This window comes from Salmo salar, chromosome ssa27 (assembly GCF_905237065.1).
Source record: "Salmo salar chromosome ssa27, Ssal_v3.1, whole genome shotgun sequence".
In the NCBI taxonomy this organism is placed as follows: Eukaryota; Metazoa; Chordata; class Actinopteri; order Salmoniformes; family Salmonidae; genus Salmo; species Salmo salar.
The window spans coordinates 44,473,341-44,492,987 of NC_059468.1; the positions used below are offsets into that span (position 1 = coordinate 44,473,341).

The window sequence follows — 19,647 nt, forward strand, 5'->3', positions numbered from 1 at the left end:
AAAGCATTGCAAAAAGGGGGCATTTCTAAATATAATGTTTTGTTTACATGATAATGTGCACATCATTCTGGAGATGCCAGATAGAAGCTACCTTCCATTGTTACGCTCATTCCCTGATTCACAACATCAAGTTAAGCACCTTTGTGCCGTAGCTCAGCAGACAAAGGTTTTTCCTTTCTGTCTTCTGGGGGTGGAGACAGAAGGGAGGGGTTTCTGGGAGTGGAGCAGGAGGGAAGGGTTTCTGGGGTGGAGCAGGAGGGAGGGGTTTCTGGGGGTGGAGACAGGAGGCAGGGGTTTCTGGGAGTGGAGCAGGAGGGAAGGGTTTCTGGGGTGGAGCAGGAGGGAGGGGTTTCTGGGGGTGGAGACAGGAGGGAGGGGTTTCTCTGGGGGTGGAGACAGGAGGGAGGGGTTTCTGGGGGTGGAGACAGGAGGGAGGGGTTTCTGGGGGTGGAGACAGGAGGGAGGGGTTTCTCTGGGGGTGGAGACAGGAGGGAGGGGTTTCTCTGGGGGTGGAGACAGGAGGGAGGGGTTTCTGGGGGTGGAGACAGGAGGGAGGGGTTTCTGGGGGTGGAGACAGGAGGGAGGGGTTTCTCTGGGGGTGGAGACAGGAGGGAGGGGTTTCTCTGGGGGTGGAGACAGGAGGGAGGGGTTTCTGGGGTGGAGACAGGAGGGAGGGGTTTCTGGGGGTGGAGACAGGAGGGAGGGGTTTCTGGGGGTGGAGACAGGAGGGAGGGGTTTCTCTGGGGGTGGAGACAGGAGGGAGGGGTTTCTGGGGGTGGAGACAGGAGGGAGGGGTTTCTGGGGGTGGAGACAGGAGGGAGGGGTTTCTCTGGGGGTGGAGACAGGAGGGAGGGGTTTCTCTGGGGGTGGAGAGAGGAGGGAGGGGTTTCTCTGGGGGTGGAGACAGGAGGGAGGGGCTTCTCTGGGGGTGGAGAGAGGAGGGAGGGGTTTCTCTGGGGGTGGAGACAGGAGGGAGGGGCTTCTCTGGGGGTGGAGACAGGAGGGAGGGGTTTCTGGGGTGGAGACAGGAGGGAGGGGTTTCTGGGGGTGGAGACAGGAGGGAGGGGTTTCTCTGGGGGTGGAGACAGGAGGGAGGGGTTTCTCTGGGGGTGGAGACAGGAGGGAGGGGTTTCTGGGGTGGAGACAGGAGGGAGGGGTTTCTGGGGGTGGAGACAGGAGGGAGGGGTTTCTCTGGGGGTGGAGACAGGAGGGAGGGGTTTCTCTGGGGGTGGAGAGAGGAGGGAGGGGTTTCTCTGGGGGTGGAGAGAGGAGGGAGGGGTTTCTCTGGGGGTGGAGACAGGAGGGAGGGGTTTCTGGGGGTGGAGACAGGAGGGAGGGGTTTCTCTGGGGTGGAGACAGGAGGGAGGGGTTTCTGGGGGTGGAGACAGGAGGGAGGGGTTTCTCTGGGGGTGGAGACAGGAGGGAGGGGTTTCTCTGGGGGTGGAGACAGGAGGGAGGGGTTTCTGGGGTGGAGACAGGAGGGAGGGGGTTTCTGGGGGTGGAGACAGGAGGGAGGGGTTTCTCTGGGGGTGGAGACAGGAGGGAGGGGTTTCTCTGGGGGTGGAGAGAGGAGGGAGGGGTTTCTCTGGGGGTGGAGACAGGAGGGAGGGGTTTCTGGGGGTGGAGACAGGAGGGAGGGGTTTCTGGGGTGGAGACAGGAGGGAGGGGTTTCTGGGGGTGGAGACAGGAGGGAGGGGTTTCTCTGGGGGGTGGAGACAGGAGGGAGGGGTTTCTGGGGTGGAGACAGGAGGGAGGGGTTTCTGGGGGTGGAGACAGGAGGGAGGGGTTTCTCTGGGGGTGGAGACAGGAGGGAGGGGTTTCTGGGGGTGGAGACAGGAGGGAGGGGTTTCTCTGGGGGTGGAGAGAGGAGGGAGGGGTTTCTCTGGGGGTGGAGTCAGGATGGAGGGGTTTCTGGGGGTGGAGACAGGAGGGAGGGGTTTCTCTGGGGGTGGAGAGAGGGGGGAGGGGTTTCTCTGGGGGTGGAGACAGGAGGGAGGGGCTTCTCTGGGGTGGAGACAGGAGGGAGGGGTTTCTCTGGGGGTGGAGACAGGAGGGAGGGGTTTCTCTGGGGGTGGAGACAGGAGGGAGGGGTTTCTGGGGGTGGAGACAGGAGGGAGGGGTTTCTCTGGGGGTGGAGACAGGAGGGAGGAGTCTCTGTTGTTTATTTCTTCAATTTCCAAAAGATAATCAAACAAAAACATATTTACTTTTTACGAGATGTGTTTGTGTCGTCATGTGCATTAGTAGAACAATTTCTAAATGATTTGCATTTGTTTTTACTTACACTTGGATGTTGACTTCTTCATTGATGTTGTTTTGTAGTTTTTCGCTGACTTTTTTTAGCAGATGTACAATCTTCATGAATCGAATTATGGTGGAGTTTCATTCACCGGATGTGAACATAACTGTACACTCACAAAGACGACTAAAAACGAGGGCGGAGGGGCTTACGTTGCAAACTTCCCTTGCTTGGCTAATCATTTGGACCGCCCTACAAGATGGCGACGGGGATTTCCCCCGAGGGGCATAAGGCGAGGGTAAAGTGGACGAGGGTGTGTCTTTTTTTAAGTGTTTTAAAGACCGCAGCCTATGACAGGTTAACGTCCAAGATCAGTAAGCAGTGAAATACTACTGATGTAAACACAAATCCATGGATCAAGATTAATTTATGTTGTTGTTGCGTTTACGAGTTAGGTGACTGTTTATTCTCTTATGACGTCGTTGTGGAGGAATTTGTTCCATAACGATATATTCAGGGACATTACAAAAATGAGTCAGACAGGTGGAGAGATACGTAGTTGTTAAAAATCTTAGCGAGATGTTTTCAGATGTCAGTGTTTGACCAAGCAGTGTGCCTCAATCCCAAACGACGGGAAAAAAACAGGCACTGTCTAAATTCAGAATTATAGACGGAACCTGTCTATTCTATTGAAAATCAACCTGAAATGCATCTCTTACCCTGGTACTCAAACCGGAAGCCTGGCCTGTTCTGGGAGTGGTCGCTATGGAAATACACTGTGGTCTCGTGGGAAGTGGTGAGCAGGGAGGGCGGGACATCCTGTCCACTAAATCGACCAATCACAGTGCTGGTATCCAGGGGGCCGTTCCGAATCTCCAGGAAGTCATGGTTGGCCTCGGTGGAGAAGTTTAAGAACTGGACGTGGGCTCCTGGGGTGAAGGAACACAGGTAAGGGTTAGAGACAGACACAGATAACCTCAGGTACACAGGTAAGGGTTAGAGACAGGTAACCTCAGGTACACAGGTAAGGGTTAGAGACAGGTAACCTCAGGTACACAGGTAAGGGTTAGAGACAGGTAACCTCAGGTACACAGGTAAGGGTTAGAGACAGGTAACCTCAGGTACACAGGTAAGGGTTAGAGACAGGTAACCTCAGGTACACAGGTAAGGGTTAGAGACAGACACAGATAACCTCAGGTACACAGGTAAGGGTTGGAGACAGGTAACCTCAGGTACACAGGTAAGGGTTGGAGACAGGTAACCTCAGGTACACAGGTAAGGGTTAGAGACAGGTAACCTCAGGTACACAGGTAAGGGTTAGAGACAGACACAGATAACCTCAGGTACACAGGTAAGGGTTGGAGACAGGTAACCTCAGGTACACAGGTAAGGGTTGGAGACAGGTAACCTCAGGTACACAGGTAAGGGTTGGAGACAGGTAACCTCAGGTACACAGGTAAGGGTTAGAGACAGGTAACCTCAGGTACACAGGTAAGGGTTAGAGACAGGTAACCTCAGGTACACAGGTAAGGGTTAGAGACAGGTAACCTCAGGAACACAGGTAAGGGTTAGAGACAGGTAACCTCAGGTACACAGGTAAGGGTTAGAGACAGGTAACCTCAGGTACACAGGTAAGGGTTAGAGACAGGTAACCTCAGGTACACAGGTAAGGGTTAGAGACAGGTAACCTCAGGTACACAGGTAAGGGTTAGAGACAGGTAACCTCAGGTACACAGGTAAGGGTTAGAGACAGGTAACCTCAGGTACACAGGTAAGGGTTAGAGACAGACACAGATAACCTCAGGTACACAGGTAAGGGTTGGAGACAGGTAACCTCAGGTACACAGGTAAGGGTTGGAGACAGGTAACCTCAGGTACACAGGTAAGGGTTAGAGACAGGTAACCTCAGGTACACAGGTAAGGGTTAGAGACAGACACAGATAACCTCAGGTACACAGGTAAGGGTTGGAGACAGGTAACCTCAGGTACACAGGTAAGGGTTGGAGACAGGTAACCTCAGGTACACAGGTAAGGGTTGGAGACAGGTAACCTCAGGTACACAGGTAAGGGTTAGAGACAGGTAACCTCAGGTACACAGGTAAGGGTTAGAGACAGGTAACCTCAGGTACACAGGTAAGGGTTAGAGACAGGTAACCTCAGGAACACAGGTAAGGGTTAGAGACAGGTAACCTCAGGTACACAGGTAAGGGTTAGAGACAGGTAACCTCAGGTACACAGGTAAGGGTTAGAGACAGGTAACCTCAGGTACACAGGTAAGGGTTAGAGACAGGTAACCTCAGGAACACAGGTAAGGGTTAGAGACAGGTAACCTCAGGAACACAGGTAAGGGTTAGAGACAGACACAGATAACCTCAGGTACACAGGTAAGGGTTAGAGACAGGTAACCTCAGGTACACAGGTAAGGGTTGGAGACAGGTAACCTCAGGTACACAGGTAAGGGTTAGAGACAGGTAACCTCAGGTACACAGGTAAGGGTTAGAGACAGGTAACCTCAGGAACACAGGTAAGGGTTAGAGACAGAGACAGATAACCTCAGGTACACAGGTAAGGGTTAGAGACAGACACAGATGACCTCAGGTACACAGGTAAGGGTTAGAGACAGGTAACCTCAGGTACACAGGTAAGGGTTGGAGACAGGTAACCTCAGGTACACAGGTAAGGGTTGGAGACAGGTAACCTCAGGAACACAGGTAAGGGTTAGAGACAGGTAACCTCAGGTACACAGGTAAGGGTTAGAGACAGGTAACCTCAGGTACACAGGTAAGGGTTAGAGACAGATAACCTCAGGTACACAGGTAAGGGTTAGAGACAGGTAACCTCAGGTACACAGGTAAGGGTTAGAGACAGGTAACCTCAGGTCTATTGCTGTTCCTCTGCTATTGTGGAGTACTGTACAACAATCACGACATCTTTAGTGAAGGGGGCTTCTCTCTCACCGTATCCCACAGGCAGGTAGATTCTCCAGGTACAGTCACTGTTGCTAGGGTAGTTGCCAGGGAAACCAGGGCTAAGGATCATGCCTTCCATCTCCCCCTGGATTCCTCCACATTGGGCTGGACCGAGGCATAGAGAGAAGGGAGATGGTTGGGGGAATAAACCATTACAACCCCCCAAAAAAAGTGGTGCTTATTCGTAATAATTACCATCTATTGGCATGGAAAGCTACAACCATGGCGACTCCTCACGGACAGAATCTTTGTTCAAATGAATGATTTGTTTTGAATATGTGGATATGAATATGCTAGCACCTGCTAGCACCTGGCCTTGAAAATATAGTCTTTTTTTATATCATGAAAAACACACATACAAAAAAAATTATGCATTTGCTTTTAATAAATTGACACAGCAGGAGCAAGTATATGAAATAGGTTAATTCCACTATAAATACCCTACGATACAGCTCTCTAAACCATCAAAGGTCTCGAAAAGCACCTTGGTAGTCTACAATGTCCAATTCCCATATCAGAGGGATGAGAAACATCTCTTTACCCTCTCTCTACTCTGCTCTCCTGCGTCTCTACTCCCTCTCTCCATCACAGCGTTCTTTGAGCTTAAATCACTGATTGATTCAAATGTCACTTTGATTGAAGCGAAGAAACAGGGCTTAAAGGGAATACGAGAGCACGAGAGAGAGGGAGATATGGAGAGAGGGATATGGATAGAGGGAGGGAGAGAGAGACAGAGAGAGAGACAGAGAGAGAGAGAGAGAGAGAGAGAGAGAGAGACAGAGAGAGAGAGACAGAGAGACACAGAGAGACAGAGAGAGAGAGAGACAGAGAGAGAGAGACAGAGAGAGACAGAGAGACAGAGAGAGAGAGAGAGACAGAGAGAGACAGAGAGAGACATGGTATAAAAGAGATGGACTCACTGGCTGCCCTACAGAGAGCTGGTAGTCCCATCTACCAAACTACCAGGTGTGAAACAGAGAAGGGACTCAGGGGGTACGCTAATCTGGTATCGAGCTAATCCTCTCTATTAAGTTAATCAAAACAGGAACATTTTACATCTGGCTAGAAATTAGTAAGGAAATAATCTCAACAGAGAAAAATGTCCTCCTGTGTGCTACCTACATCCCCCCACTAGAATCCCCATACTATAATGAAGACAGCTTCTCCATCCTACCTATATCCCCCCACTAGAATCCCCATACTTTAATGAAGACAGCTTCTCCATCCTACCTATATCCCCCCACTAGAATCCCCATACTTTAATGAAGACAGCTTCTCCATCCTACCTATATCCCCCCACTAGAATCCCCATACTTTAATGAAGACAGCTTCTCCATCCTACCTATATCCCCCCACTAGAATCCCCATACTTTAATGAAGACAGCTTCTCCATCCTGGAGGGGGAAATCAATCATTTCCAGGCCCAGGGACATGTACTAGTCTGTAGTGACCTAAATGCCAGAACTGGACATGAACCAGACACCCTCAGCACACAGGGGGGACAAACACCTGCCTGGAGGTGACAGCATTCCCTCCCCCATATGCCCCCCTAGACACAACTATGACAACATAACCAACAAAAACGGGTCACAACTCCTGCAGCTCTGTTGCATGCTGGGTATGGACATAGTCAATGGTAGGCTTCGAGGAGACTCCTATGGTAGGTACACCTATAGCTCATCTCTTGGCAGTTGTATTGTAGACTACTTTATCACTGACCTCAACCCAGAGTCTCTCAGAGTGTTCACAGTCAGCCCACTGACACCCCTATCAGACCACAGCAAAATCACAGTCTACTTGAACAGAGAAATACTCAATCATGAGGCATCAAAGCCAAAGGAACTGAATAATATTAAGAAATGCTACAGATGGAAGGAAAGTAGTGTGGAAACCGACCAAAAAACTATTAGGCAACAACAAATTAAATCCCTTTTAGACAACTTCCTGGACAAAACATTTCACTGTAATAGTGAAGGTGTAAACTTGGCAGTAAAAAACCTAGACAGTATATTTGACCTCTCAGCTTCCCTATCAAATCAAACAATGTTAAGCAGACAACCTACGAAAATGAACAACAATGACAAATGGTTTGATCAACAAAAAAAAACCACTTCTGGGAAAATTGGAAAACTCTAAACAAACACCACAAAGATTTCTCTCCAAAATGGAGATGTATGGATAAACCACTTCTCCAATCCTGTTGGCTCTATAACAAAGAATGAAGAGCAAAACCATATACATGATCAAATACTAATCTTAGAATCAACTATTAAAGACGACCAGAACCCACTGGATTCTCCAATTACATTGAATGAACTACAGGACTAAATACAAACCCTCCAACCCAAAAATGCATGTGGGGTTGATGGTATCCTCAATGAAATGATAAAATATACAGACCACAAATTCCAATTGGCTACATTTAAACTATTTAACATCATCCTCAGCTCTGGCATCTTCCCCCAAAATTTGGAACCAAGGACTGATCACCCCAATCCACAAAAGTGGAGACAGATTTGACCCCAATAACTACTGTTGGCACTATGCATTGGGGCAGGTAGCGTCTCCTGGCGTTCTCCTCCAAACCCAGATTTGTCCGTCAAACTGCAAGACGGTGAAGGTGTGATTCATCACTCCAGAGAACACACTGCTCCAGAGTCCAATGGCAGTCAGCTTTACACCCTCCAGCCGACGCTTGGCATTGTGATCTAAGGCTTGCATGCGGCTGCTCAGCCATGGAAACCCATTTCATTAAGCTCCCGAAGAACAGTTCTTCCAGAGGCAGTTTGGAACATAGTAGTGAGTGTTGCAACCGGCAAACAGGCGATTTTTACCTGCTATGCACTTCAGCACTCGGCGATCCCATTCTGTGAGCTTGTGTGACCTACCACTTCACAGTTGAGCCGTTGTTGCTCTTTAGACATTTCCACTTTACAATAACAGCACTGACTGGGGCAGCTCTAGCAGGGAAGAAATCTGACTGAAATTTCCCAAAACTGACTTTTGGGAAATTTGGTATCCTGTGATGATGCCACGTTGAAAGTCACTGAGCTCTCCAGTAAGGCTATTCTACTGCCAGTGTTTGTCTATGGAGATTGCATGGCTGTGTGCTCAATTGTATGCACCTGTCAGCAACGGGTGTGGCTGAAAAAGCTGAATCCACTAATTTGAAGGGATGTCTTTATACCTTTGGCCATGTAGTCTACCAATGAATTGGCGAGGGCACTAGAACAGTCTGCAGCACCCGGCCTCACCCTACTAGAATCTGAAGTCAAATGTCTACTGTTTGCTGATGATCTGGTGCTTCTGTCCCCAACCAAGGAGGACCTACAGCAGCACCTAGATCTGTCCCCAACCAAGGAGGGCCTACAGCAGCACCTAGATCTGTCCCCAACCAAGGAGGACCTACAGCAGCATCTAGATCTTCTGCACAGATTCAGTCAGACCTGGGCCCTGACAAAAATAATGGTGTTCCAAAAAAGGTCCAGTTGCAAGGACCACAAATACAAATTTCATCTAGAGCACACAAATAACTATACATACCTCGCCCTAAACAGCAGTGCCACAGGTAACTTCCACAAAGCTGTGAACGATCTGAGAGACAAGGCAAGAAGGGCCTTCTTCACCATCAAAAGGAACATAAAATTAAACATCCCAAAAAGGATCTGGCAAAAAATATTTGAATCAGTTATAGAACCCATTGCCCTTTATGGTTGTGAGGTCTGGGGTCCGCTCACCAACCAAGAATTCACAAAATGGGACAAACACCAAATTGAGACTCCGCATGCAGAATTCTGCAAAAACATCCTCTTAAGTACTTCTTAAGTCGTTTTTTGGGGTATCTACTTTACTTTTTAGATTTTTGACAACTTTTACTTTTACTCTTCAGGAAAAGAGCCATTAAATTCTACAACCACCTAAAAGGAAGTGATTCCCAAACCTTCCATAACAAAGCCATCACCTGCAGAGAGATGAACCTGGAGAAGAGTCCCCTAAGCAAACTGGTCCTGGGGCTCTGTTCACAAACACAAACAGACCCCACAGAGCCCCAGGACAGAAACACAATTACTTGACACATTGGAACGAATTAACAAAAAAACAGAGCAAACTAGAATGCTATTTGGCCCTAAACAGAGAGTACACAGCGGCAGAAAACCTGACCACTGTGACTGACCCAAACTTAAGGAAAGCTTTGACTATGTACAGACTCAGTGAGCATAGCCTTGCTATTGAGAAAGGTCGAAGGCAGACCTGGCTCTCAAGAGAAGACAGGATATGTGGCAACACTGCCCACAAAATGAGGTGGAAACTGAGCTGCACTTCCTAACCTCCTGCCAAATGTAGGACCATATTAGAGACACATATTTCCCTCAGATTACACAGACTCACAAAGAATTAGAAAACAAACCCAATTTTGATAAACTCCCATATCTATTGGATGAAATATTACAGTGTCCAATCACAGCAGCAAGATGTGTGACCTGTTGCCACAAGAAAAGGTCAATCGGTGAAGAACAAACACCATTGTAAATACAACCCATATTTATGTTAATAGACATAATATGAGATTTGTACTGTATCAATTCCTTTGGAACGTTTGTGAGTGTAATGTTAACTATTCATTTTTATTGTTTATTTCACTTTTTTTTTTTTATCAATGTCACTTGCTTTGGCCACGTAAACATATGTTTCCAATGCCGATAAAACCCTTTGATTTGAAATTGAATGTAAATGAAGGAAGTGTCCCTCAGAAAAGTGAAAAGGTTTTTACCGATGCAGAGTGGAGGTGGGTAGTTCCATCGCCTGACGGTTCCTGGCATGCAGGAGATGTGAGAGTTTCCCTGGGAAAATAACACACAGCACAGACACACAGACACACAGAGACACACAGACACACAGACACACAGAGACACACAGACACACAGAAACACACACACAGACACACAGAGACACACAGACACACACAGACACACAGAGACACACAGACACACAGAAACACACAGAGACACACAGACACACAGAGACACAGAGACACACAGACACACAGAGACACACAGACACACAGAGACACACAGAGACACACAGACACACAGAAACACACAGAGACACACAGACACACACAGAGACACACAGAGACACACAGACACACAGAGACACACAGACACACAGAGACACACAGACACACAGAAACACACAGAGACACACAGACACACACAGACACACAGAGACACACAGAGACACAGACACACACAGACACACACAGACACACACAGACACAGACACACACAGACACAGACACAGAGACACACAGAGACACACAGAGACACACAGAGACACACAGATACACACAGAAACACACAGAGAGACACAGAGAGACACAGACACACAGACACACAGAGACACACAGACACACACAGACACACAGAAACACACAGAGACACACAGACACACAGAGACACACAGACACACAGAGACACACAGACACACAGAGACACACAGACACACAGAGACACACAGAGACACACAGACACACAGAAACACACAGAGACACACAGACACACACAGAGACACACAGAGACACACAGACACACAGAGACACACAGACACACAGAGACACACAGACACACAGAAACACACAGAGACACACAGACACACACAGACACACAGAGACACACAGAGACACAGACACACACAGACACACACAGACACACACAGACACAGACACACACAGACACAGACACAGAGACACACAGAGACACACAGAGACACACAGAGACACACAGAGACACACAGATACACACAGAAACACACAGAGAGACACAGAGAGACACAGAGACACAGAGACACACTCAGACATAAAAAAACAGCTAATCAATGCATTAGCCTCTTTCCATTGTCACTTCACTGTCACATAATGCTTTCACCCTCAAATCTCTTCTCTCCTTACACAGTCTCCTCTCTCCTATCTCCTCTCCCTACAGTCTCCTCTCCCTACAGTCTCCACTCCCTACAGTCTTCTCTCCCTCCAGACTTCTCTCCCTACAGTCTTCTCTCCCTACAGTCTTCTCTCTCCTATCTCCTCTCCCTAGTCTCCTCTCCCTACAGTCTCCACTCCCTACAGTCTTCTCTCCCGACAGTCTCCTCTCCCTACAGTCTTCTCTCCCTACAGTCTTCTCTCCCTACAGTCTTCTCTCCTATCTCCTCTCCCTACAGTCTCCTCTCCCTACAGTCTCCTCCCCATATAGTGTCCTCTCCCTACAGTCTCCTCTCCCTACAGTCTTCTCTCCCTACAGTCTTCTCTCCCTACAGTCTTCTCTCCTATCTCCTCTCCCTACAGTCTCCCCTCCCTACAGTCTCCTCCCCCTACAGTCTCCCCTCCCTACAGTCTCCCCTCCCTACAGTCTCCTCCCCCTACAGTCTCCTCTCCCTACAGTCTCCCCTCCCTACAGTCTCCTCCCCCTACAGTCTCCTCTCCCTACAGTCTCTTTGTCCTCCTTCTCATCATCATCATCACTACTTTCTCTATAGCCGTATTATTATTATTAGTAGACTCTACGGTTATATTAAAGGTAGACTGTTACCTGTTTCTCTACGGTTATATTAAAGGTAGACTGTTACCTGTTTCTCTACGGTTATATTAAAGGTAGACTGTTACCTGTTTCTCTACGGTTATATTAAAGGTAGGCTGTTACCTGTATTAGTTAATTATTATTATTAGACTCTATGGTTATAATAAAGGTAGACTGTTACCTGTTTCTCTACGGTTATATTAAAGGTAGGCTGTTACCTGTATTAGTTAATTATTATTATTAGACTCTATGGTTATATTAAAGGTAGACTGTTACCTGTTTCTCTACGGTTATATTAAAGGTAGACTGTTACCTGTTTCTCTACGGTTATATTAAAGGTAGACTGTTACCTGTTTCTCTACGGTTATATTAAAGGTAGACTGTTACCTGTATTAGTTAATTATTATTATTAGACTCTATGGTTATAATAAAGGTAGACTGTTACCTGTTTCTCTACGGTTATATTAAAGGTAGACTGTTACCTGTTTCTCTACAGTTATATTAAAGGTAGGCTGTTACCTGTTTCTCTACGGTTATATTAAAGGTAGACTGTTACCTGTTTCTCTACGGTTATATTAAAGGTAGACTGTTACCTGTTTCTCTACGGTTATATTAAAGGTAGGCTGTTACCTGTTTCTCTACGGTTATAATAAAGGTAGACTGTTACCTGTTTCTCTACGGTTATATTAAAGGTAGGCTGTTACCTGTTTCTCTACAGTTATATTAAAGGTAGACTGTTACCTGTTTCTCTACGGTTATATTAAAGGTAGGCTGTTACCTGTATTAGTTAATTATTATTATTAGACTCTACGGTTATATTAAAGGTAGACTGTTACCTGTTTCTCTACGGTTATATTAAAGGTAGGCTGTTACCTGTTTCTCTACAGTTATATTAAAGGTAGACTGTTACCTGTTTCTCTACGGTTATATTAAAGGTAGACTGTTACCTGTTTCTCTACGGTTATATTAAAGGTAGGCTGTTACCTGTTTCTCTACGGTTATATTAAAGGTAGACTGTTACCTGTATTAGTTAATTATTATTATTAGACTCTATGGTTATAATAAAGGTAGACTGTTACCTGTTTCTCTACGGTTATATTAAAGGTAGACTGTTACCTGTTTCTCTACGGTTATATTAAAGGTAGGCTGTTACCTGTTTCTCTACGGTTATAATAAAGGTAGACTGTTACCTGTTTCTCTACGGTTATATTAAAGGTAGGCTGTTACCTGTTTCTCTACAGTTATATTAAAGGTAGACTGTTACCTGTTTCTCTACGGTTATATTAAAGGTAGGCTGTTACCTGTATTAGTTAATTATTATTATTAGACTCTACGGTTATATTAAAGGTAGACTGTTACCTGTTTCTCTACGGTTATATTAAAGGTAGGCTGTTACCTGTTTCTCTACAGTTATATTAAAGGTAGACTGTTACCTGTTTCTCTACGGTTATATTAAAGGTAGACTGTTACCTGTTTCTCTACGGTTATATTAAAGGTAGACTGTTACCTGTTTCTCTACGGTTATATTAAAGGTAGACTGTTACCTGTATTAGTTAATTATTATTATTAGACTCTATGGTTATAATAAAGGTAGACTGTTACCTGTTTCTCTACGGTTATATTAAAGGTAGACTGTTACCTGTTTCTCTACGGTTATATTAAAGGTAGGCTGTTACCTGTTTCTCTACGGTTATAATAAAGGTAGACTGTTACCTGTTTCTCTACGGTTATATTAAAGGTAGGCTGTTACCTGTTTCTCTACAGTTATATTAAAGGTAGACTGTTACCTGTTTCTCTACGGTTATATTAAAGGTAGGCTGTTACCTGTATTAGTTAATTATTATTATTAGACTCTACGGTTATATTAAAGGTAGACTGTTACCTGTTTCTCTACGGTTATATTAAAGGTAGGCTGTTACCTGTTTCTCTACAGTTATATTAAAGGTAGACTGTTACCTGTTTCTCTACGGTTATATTAAAGGTAGACTGTTACCTGTTTCTCTACGGTTATATTAAAGGTAGACTGTTACCTGTTTCTCTACGGTTATATTAAAGGTAGACTGTTACCTGTATTAGTTAATTATTATTATTAGACTCTATGGTTATAATAAAGGTAGACTGTTACCTGTTTCTCTACGGTTATATTAAAGGTAGACTGTTACCTGTATTAGTTAATTATTATTATTAGACTCTATGGTTATAATAAAGGTAGACTGTTACCTGTTTCTCTACGGTTATATTAAAGGTAGACTGTTACCTGTTTCTCTACGGTTATATTAAAGGTAGGCTGTTACCTGTTTCTCTACAGTTATATTAAAGGTAGACTGTTACCTGTTTCTCTACGGTTATATTAAAGGTAGACTGTTACCTGTTTCTCTACAGTTATATTAAAGGTAGGCTGTTACCTGTTTCTCTACGGTTATATTAAAGGTAGACTGTTACCTGTTTCTCTACGGTTATATTAAAGGTAGACTGTTACCTGTTTCTCTACGGTTATATTAAAGGTAGACTGTTACCTGTATTAGTTAATTATTATTATTAGACTCTATGGTTATAATAAAGGTAGACTGTTACCTGTTTCTCTACGGTTATATTAAAGGTAGACTGTTACCTGTATTAGTTAATTATTATTATTAGACTCTATGGTTATAATAAAGGTAGACTGTTACCTGTTTCTCTACGGTTATATTAAAGGTAGACTGTTACCTGTTTCTCTACGGTTATATTAAAGGTAGGCTGTTACCTGTTTCTCTACGGTTATATTAAAGGTAGACTGTTACCTGTTTCTCTACGGTTATATTAAAGGTAGGCTGTTACCTGTTTCTCTACGGTTATATTAAAGGTAGACTGTTACCTGTTTCTCTACGGTTATATTAAAGGTAGACTGTTACCTGTTTCTCTACGGTTATATTAAAGGTAGGCTGTTACCTGTATTAGTTAATTATTATTATTAGACTCTATGGTTATAATAAAGGTAGACTGTTACCTGTTTCTCTACGGTTATATTAAAGGTAGGCTGTTACCTGTATTAGTTAATTATTATTATTAGACTCTATGGTTATAATAAAGGTAGACTGTTACCTGTTTCTCTACGGTTATATTAAAGGTAGGCTGTTACCTGTATTAGTTAATTATTATTATTAGACTCTATGGTTATATTAAAGGTAGGCTGTTACCTGTTTCTCTACGGTTATATTAAAGGTAGACTGTTACCTGTTTCTCTACAGTTATATTAAAGGTAGACTGTTACCTGTATTAGTATTATTATTATTAGACTCTATGGTTATAATAAAGGTAGGCTGTTACCTGTAAAGTGTATCCTGGTTCACACTGGAATGAGACAACGTGGTTCATTTGGAGTCTCTCTCCCACCTTGATACCATTCATAGGAACCACTGGCTCAGGGCAACTGGTCAGAGAGACCGCTGAGAGGGACAGAGAGGGAGATATGGAGAGATGAGAGGGACAGAGAGGGAGATATGGAGAGATGAGAGGGACAGAGAGGGAGATATGGAGAGATGAGAGGGACAGAGAGGGAGATATGGAGAGATGAGAGAGAGAGATATGGAGAGATGAGAGGGACAGAGAGGGAGATATGGAGAGATGAGAGAGAGAGATATGGAGAGATGAGAGGGACAGAGAGGGAGATATGGAGAGAGAGAGATATGGAGAGATGAGAGGGACAGAGAGGGAGATATGGGGAGATGAGAGGGACAGAGAGGGAGATATGGAGAGATGAGAGGGACAGAGAGAGATATGGAGAGATGAGAGGGACAGAGAGGGAGATATGGAGAGATGAGAGAGAGAGGGAGAGAGAGGGAGGGAGAGAGAGAGGGGGAGATATGGAGAGATATGAGAGAGAGGGAGAGAAAGGGGGAGAGAGAGAGGGAGAGAGAGAGAGAGAGAGAGAGAGAGAGAGAGAGAGAGAGAGAGATGAGTTTCCCTCGTTAAAATGCAAATCAATTTATAACATTTTAGACATGCATTTTTCTGGATTTTTTTGTTGTTATTCTGTCTCTCACTGTTCAAATAAACCTCCCATTAAAATTATAGACTGATCATTTCTTTGTCAGTGGGCAAACGTACAAAATAAGCAGGGGATCAAATACTTTTTTCCCCTCACTGTACTATAGTATATTTCACTAGGACACTACACATCCCAGTGATACTATAGTATATTTCATTAGGACACTACACATCCCAGTGATACTATAGTATATTTCATTAGGACACGACACATCCCAGTGATACTATAGTATATTTCACTAGGACACTACACATCCCAGTGATACTATAGTATATTTCATTAGGACACTACACATCCCAGTGATACTATAGTATATTTCATTAGGACACTACACATCCCAGTGATACTATAGTATATTTCATTAGGACACTACACATCCCAGTGATACTATAGTATATTTCATTAGGACACTACACATCCCAGTGATACTATAGTATATTTCATTAGGACACTACACATCCCAGTGATACTATAGTATATTTCACTAGGACACTACACATCCCAGTGATACTATAGTATATTTCACTAGGACACTACACATCCCAGTGATACTATAGTATATTTCACTAGGACACTACACATCCCAGTGATACTATAGTATATTTCATTAGGACACTACACATCCCAGTGATACTATAGTATATTTCATTAGGACACGACACATCCCAGTGATACTATAGTATATTTCACTAGGACACTACACATCCCAGTGATACTATAGTATATTTCACTAGGACACTACACATCCCAGTGATACTATAGTATATTTCATTAGGACACTACACATCCCAGTGATACTATAGTATATTTCATTAGGACACTACACATCCCAGTGATACTATAGTATATTTCATTAGGACACTACACATCCCAGTGATACTATAGTATATTTCACTAGGACACTACACATCCCAGTGATACTATAGTATATTTCACTAGGACACTACACATCCCAGTGATACTATAGTATATTTCACTAGGACACTACACATCCCAGTGATACTATAGTATATTTCATTAGGACACTACACATCCCAGTGATACTATAGTATATTTCACTAGGACACTACACATCCCAGTGATACTATAGTATATTTCACTAGGACACTACACATCCCAGTGATACTATAGTATATTTCATTAGGACACTACACATCCCAGTGATACTATAGTATATTTCACTAGGACACTACACATCCCAGTGATACTATAGTATATTTCACTAGGACACTACACATCCCAGTGATACTATAGTATATTTCAACATGTATATTTACTCTTGTATTCCAGCCTGAAGCCGGCAGCAGACACGCTGATGTCAGAGAAGAAGTGGAGATAGAGCTGATTGGATGTGCTGTTCAGGAGAGCTGGGACCGTCGTTCCTGCAGGGGAGACCAAGCAACACATTCATCTCTTCATCAACCCTTATTTATCTTAGTGGTTATCGTAGGAGGACAGATGTACATGTTTAGGTACTCATACCGCTTGTAAAAAAACAGATAGGTGTTTATTCATAATGACGCTTGTTTCATGCAAGAGAGATTTATTAACAGAGCAGGTCAAATGGGGTGGCAGGGTAGCCTAGTGGTTAGAGTGTTGGACTAGTAACCAGCAGGTAGCCTAGTGGTTAGAGCGTTGGACTAGTAACCAGCAGGTAGCCTAGTGGTTAGAGCGTTGGGCCAGTAACCAGCAGGTAGCCTAGTGGTTAGAGCGTTGGGCCAGTAACCAGCAGGTAGCCTAGTGGTTAGAGCGTTGGGCCAGTAACCAGCAGGTAGCCTAGTGGTTAGAGCAGGTAGCCTAGTGGTTAGAGTGTTGGACTAGTAACCAGCATGTAGCCTAGTGGTTAGAGCATTGGACTAGTAACCAGCAGGTAGCCTAGTGGTTAGAGCAGGTAGCCTAGTGGTTAGAGCGTTGGGCCAGTAACGAGCAGGTAGCCTAGTGGTTAGAGTGTTGGACTAGTAACCAGCGGGTAGCCTAGTGGTTAGAGCGTTGGACTAGTAACCAGCAGGTAGCCTAGTGGTTAGAGCGTTGCGCCAGTAACCAGCAGGTAGCCTAGTGGTTAGAGCGTTGAACTAGTAACCAGCAGGTAGCCTAGTGGTTAGAGCGTTGGACTAGTAACCAGCAGGTAGCCTAGTGGTTAGAGTGTTGGTCCAGTAACCAGCAGGTAGCCTAGTGGTTAGAGCGTTGGGCCAGTAACCAGCAGGTAGCCTAGTGGTTAGAGCGTTGGACTAGTAACCGAAAGATTGCAAGATCAAATCCCTGAGCTGACAAGGTAGAAATCTGTTGTTCTGCCCCCTGAACAAGGCAGTTAACCCACTGTTCCTAGGTCATCATTGTAAATAAGAATTTGTTCGTAACTGACTTGCCTAGAGTAAAATAAAAAAATCGGTTGATATTTGTCACATGCGTTGAATATAACATGTATAGACTTTACAGTGAAATGATTACTGAACCGGAGTACAGAACTGATGGAATCCTTGGCTTCAGTTCAGAGTTCCTGGTTCTACTACACCCAGGTCACATGGCCTGCTCTGCATCACTCTGATTGGCTTATTCATCTTAACACCACGGTGAAGTTTTCATCTGACATTTGTGATTCCTGTGTGTTTCTCCATGGCAACAATTTAAACCTGGTCTCGTTCCAAAATGAGAAACAAAAGAAAGAGCTCTATATAGTGGCTCAGTTGGTAGAGCGTGGTGTTTGCAACGCCAGGGTTGTGGGTTCGATTCCCACGGGGGACCAGTACGGAGAAAAAAATGTATGAAATGTATACATTCACTACTGTAAGTCGCTCTGGATAAGAGCGTCTGCTAAATGACAAAAAAATGTAATGATATAGTATCGTTATATGACGAGGTTAAACTTAACAGAAGATAAACTAATGCGTCACTTGATCTTTAAAATAAAAAGGTAAGCTTTTCAACGATACACATTCTAATACACCTGTCTCTCCTCTCTTTGAGCTCGAGTGAGTATTGATACACCTAACCGTCTGTAACGCAGATCAATAGTGACTTGCTGCTTCTCTCTGATTCAACTATTGAGTAGCAGAGTAACAGGTTACGGTAGGTTACTCACTGGTAATGGACAGGCTGCGATGGTAATATTATAGCAGCTCATGGAAGTCATGGATATATTTGGTGGTTTTTTGAAAAAGGCATTAACTTAACCATCCCCACCTAAGCTAAAACGGCAAGGTGCAACACTCCACCAACACACAGAGAAAGAGAGAGAGACAGAGAGAGAAAGAGACATAAACAGAAAGAGGAAAGGAGAGAGAGACCGAAATAGAGAAGGAGATAGAGACTCACCTGAGAAGCTTCCCAGCATGGTGTCGCTGTTGTGTCCTCCATCAAACACCTCCAGAGAATCCCAGTTCTGTTCAGTCACAAAACTGATCACCTGGATCTGAGGAGAGGAGAGGAGAGGAGAGGAGAGGAGAAGAGAAGGGAGGAGAGGAGAGGTGAAGGGAGGAGAGGAGAGGTGAAGGGAGGAGAGGAGAGGAGAGGAGAGGTGAAGGGAGGAGAGGAGAGGTGAAGGGAGGAGAGGAGAGGTGAAGGGAGGAGAGGAGAGGTGAAGGGAGGAGAGGAGAGGAGAGGAGAGGAGAGGAGAGGAGAGGAGAGGAGAGGAGAGGAGAGGAGAGGAGAGGAGAGGAGAGGAGAGGAGAGGAGAGGAGAGGGAGAGGAGAGGAGAGGAGAGGAGAGGAGAGGTGAAGGGAGGAGAGGAGAGGTGAAGGGAGGAGAGGAGAGGAGAGGTGAAGGGAGGAGAGGAGAGGTGAAGAGAGGAGAGGAGAGGAGAGGTGAAGGGAGGAGAGGAGAGGTGAAGGGAGGAGAGGAGAGGTG

At 44.9% G+C, this 19,647-nt stretch overlaps 1 protein-coding gene across 1 annotated transcript in view; it reads right to left on the minus strand.

Moving 5' to 3' along the window:
- LOC106589158 (CUB and sushi domain-containing protein 2) overlaps positions 1 to 19,647 on the minus strand; it is an 881,306-nt gene that overhangs the window by 156,418 nt on the left and 705,241 nt on the right. The window contains exons 39-44 of the mRNA XM_045709574.1: positions 19,117 to 19,213; positions 17,082 to 17,186; positions 15,084 to 15,202; positions 9,980 to 10,049; positions 5,197 to 5,313; positions 2,959 to 3,168 (exon numbers count right to left, since the gene is read on the minus strand). Coding sequence (XP_045565530.1) covers positions 2,959 to 3,168; positions 5,197 to 5,313; positions 9,980 to 10,049; positions 15,084 to 15,202; positions 17,082 to 17,186; positions 19,117 to 19,213 — 718 coding nt within the window. The remainder of the gene's footprint in view (positions 1 to 2,958; positions 3,169 to 5,196; positions 5,314 to 9,979; positions 10,050 to 15,083; positions 15,203 to 17,081; positions 17,187 to 19,116; positions 19,214 to 19,647) is intronic.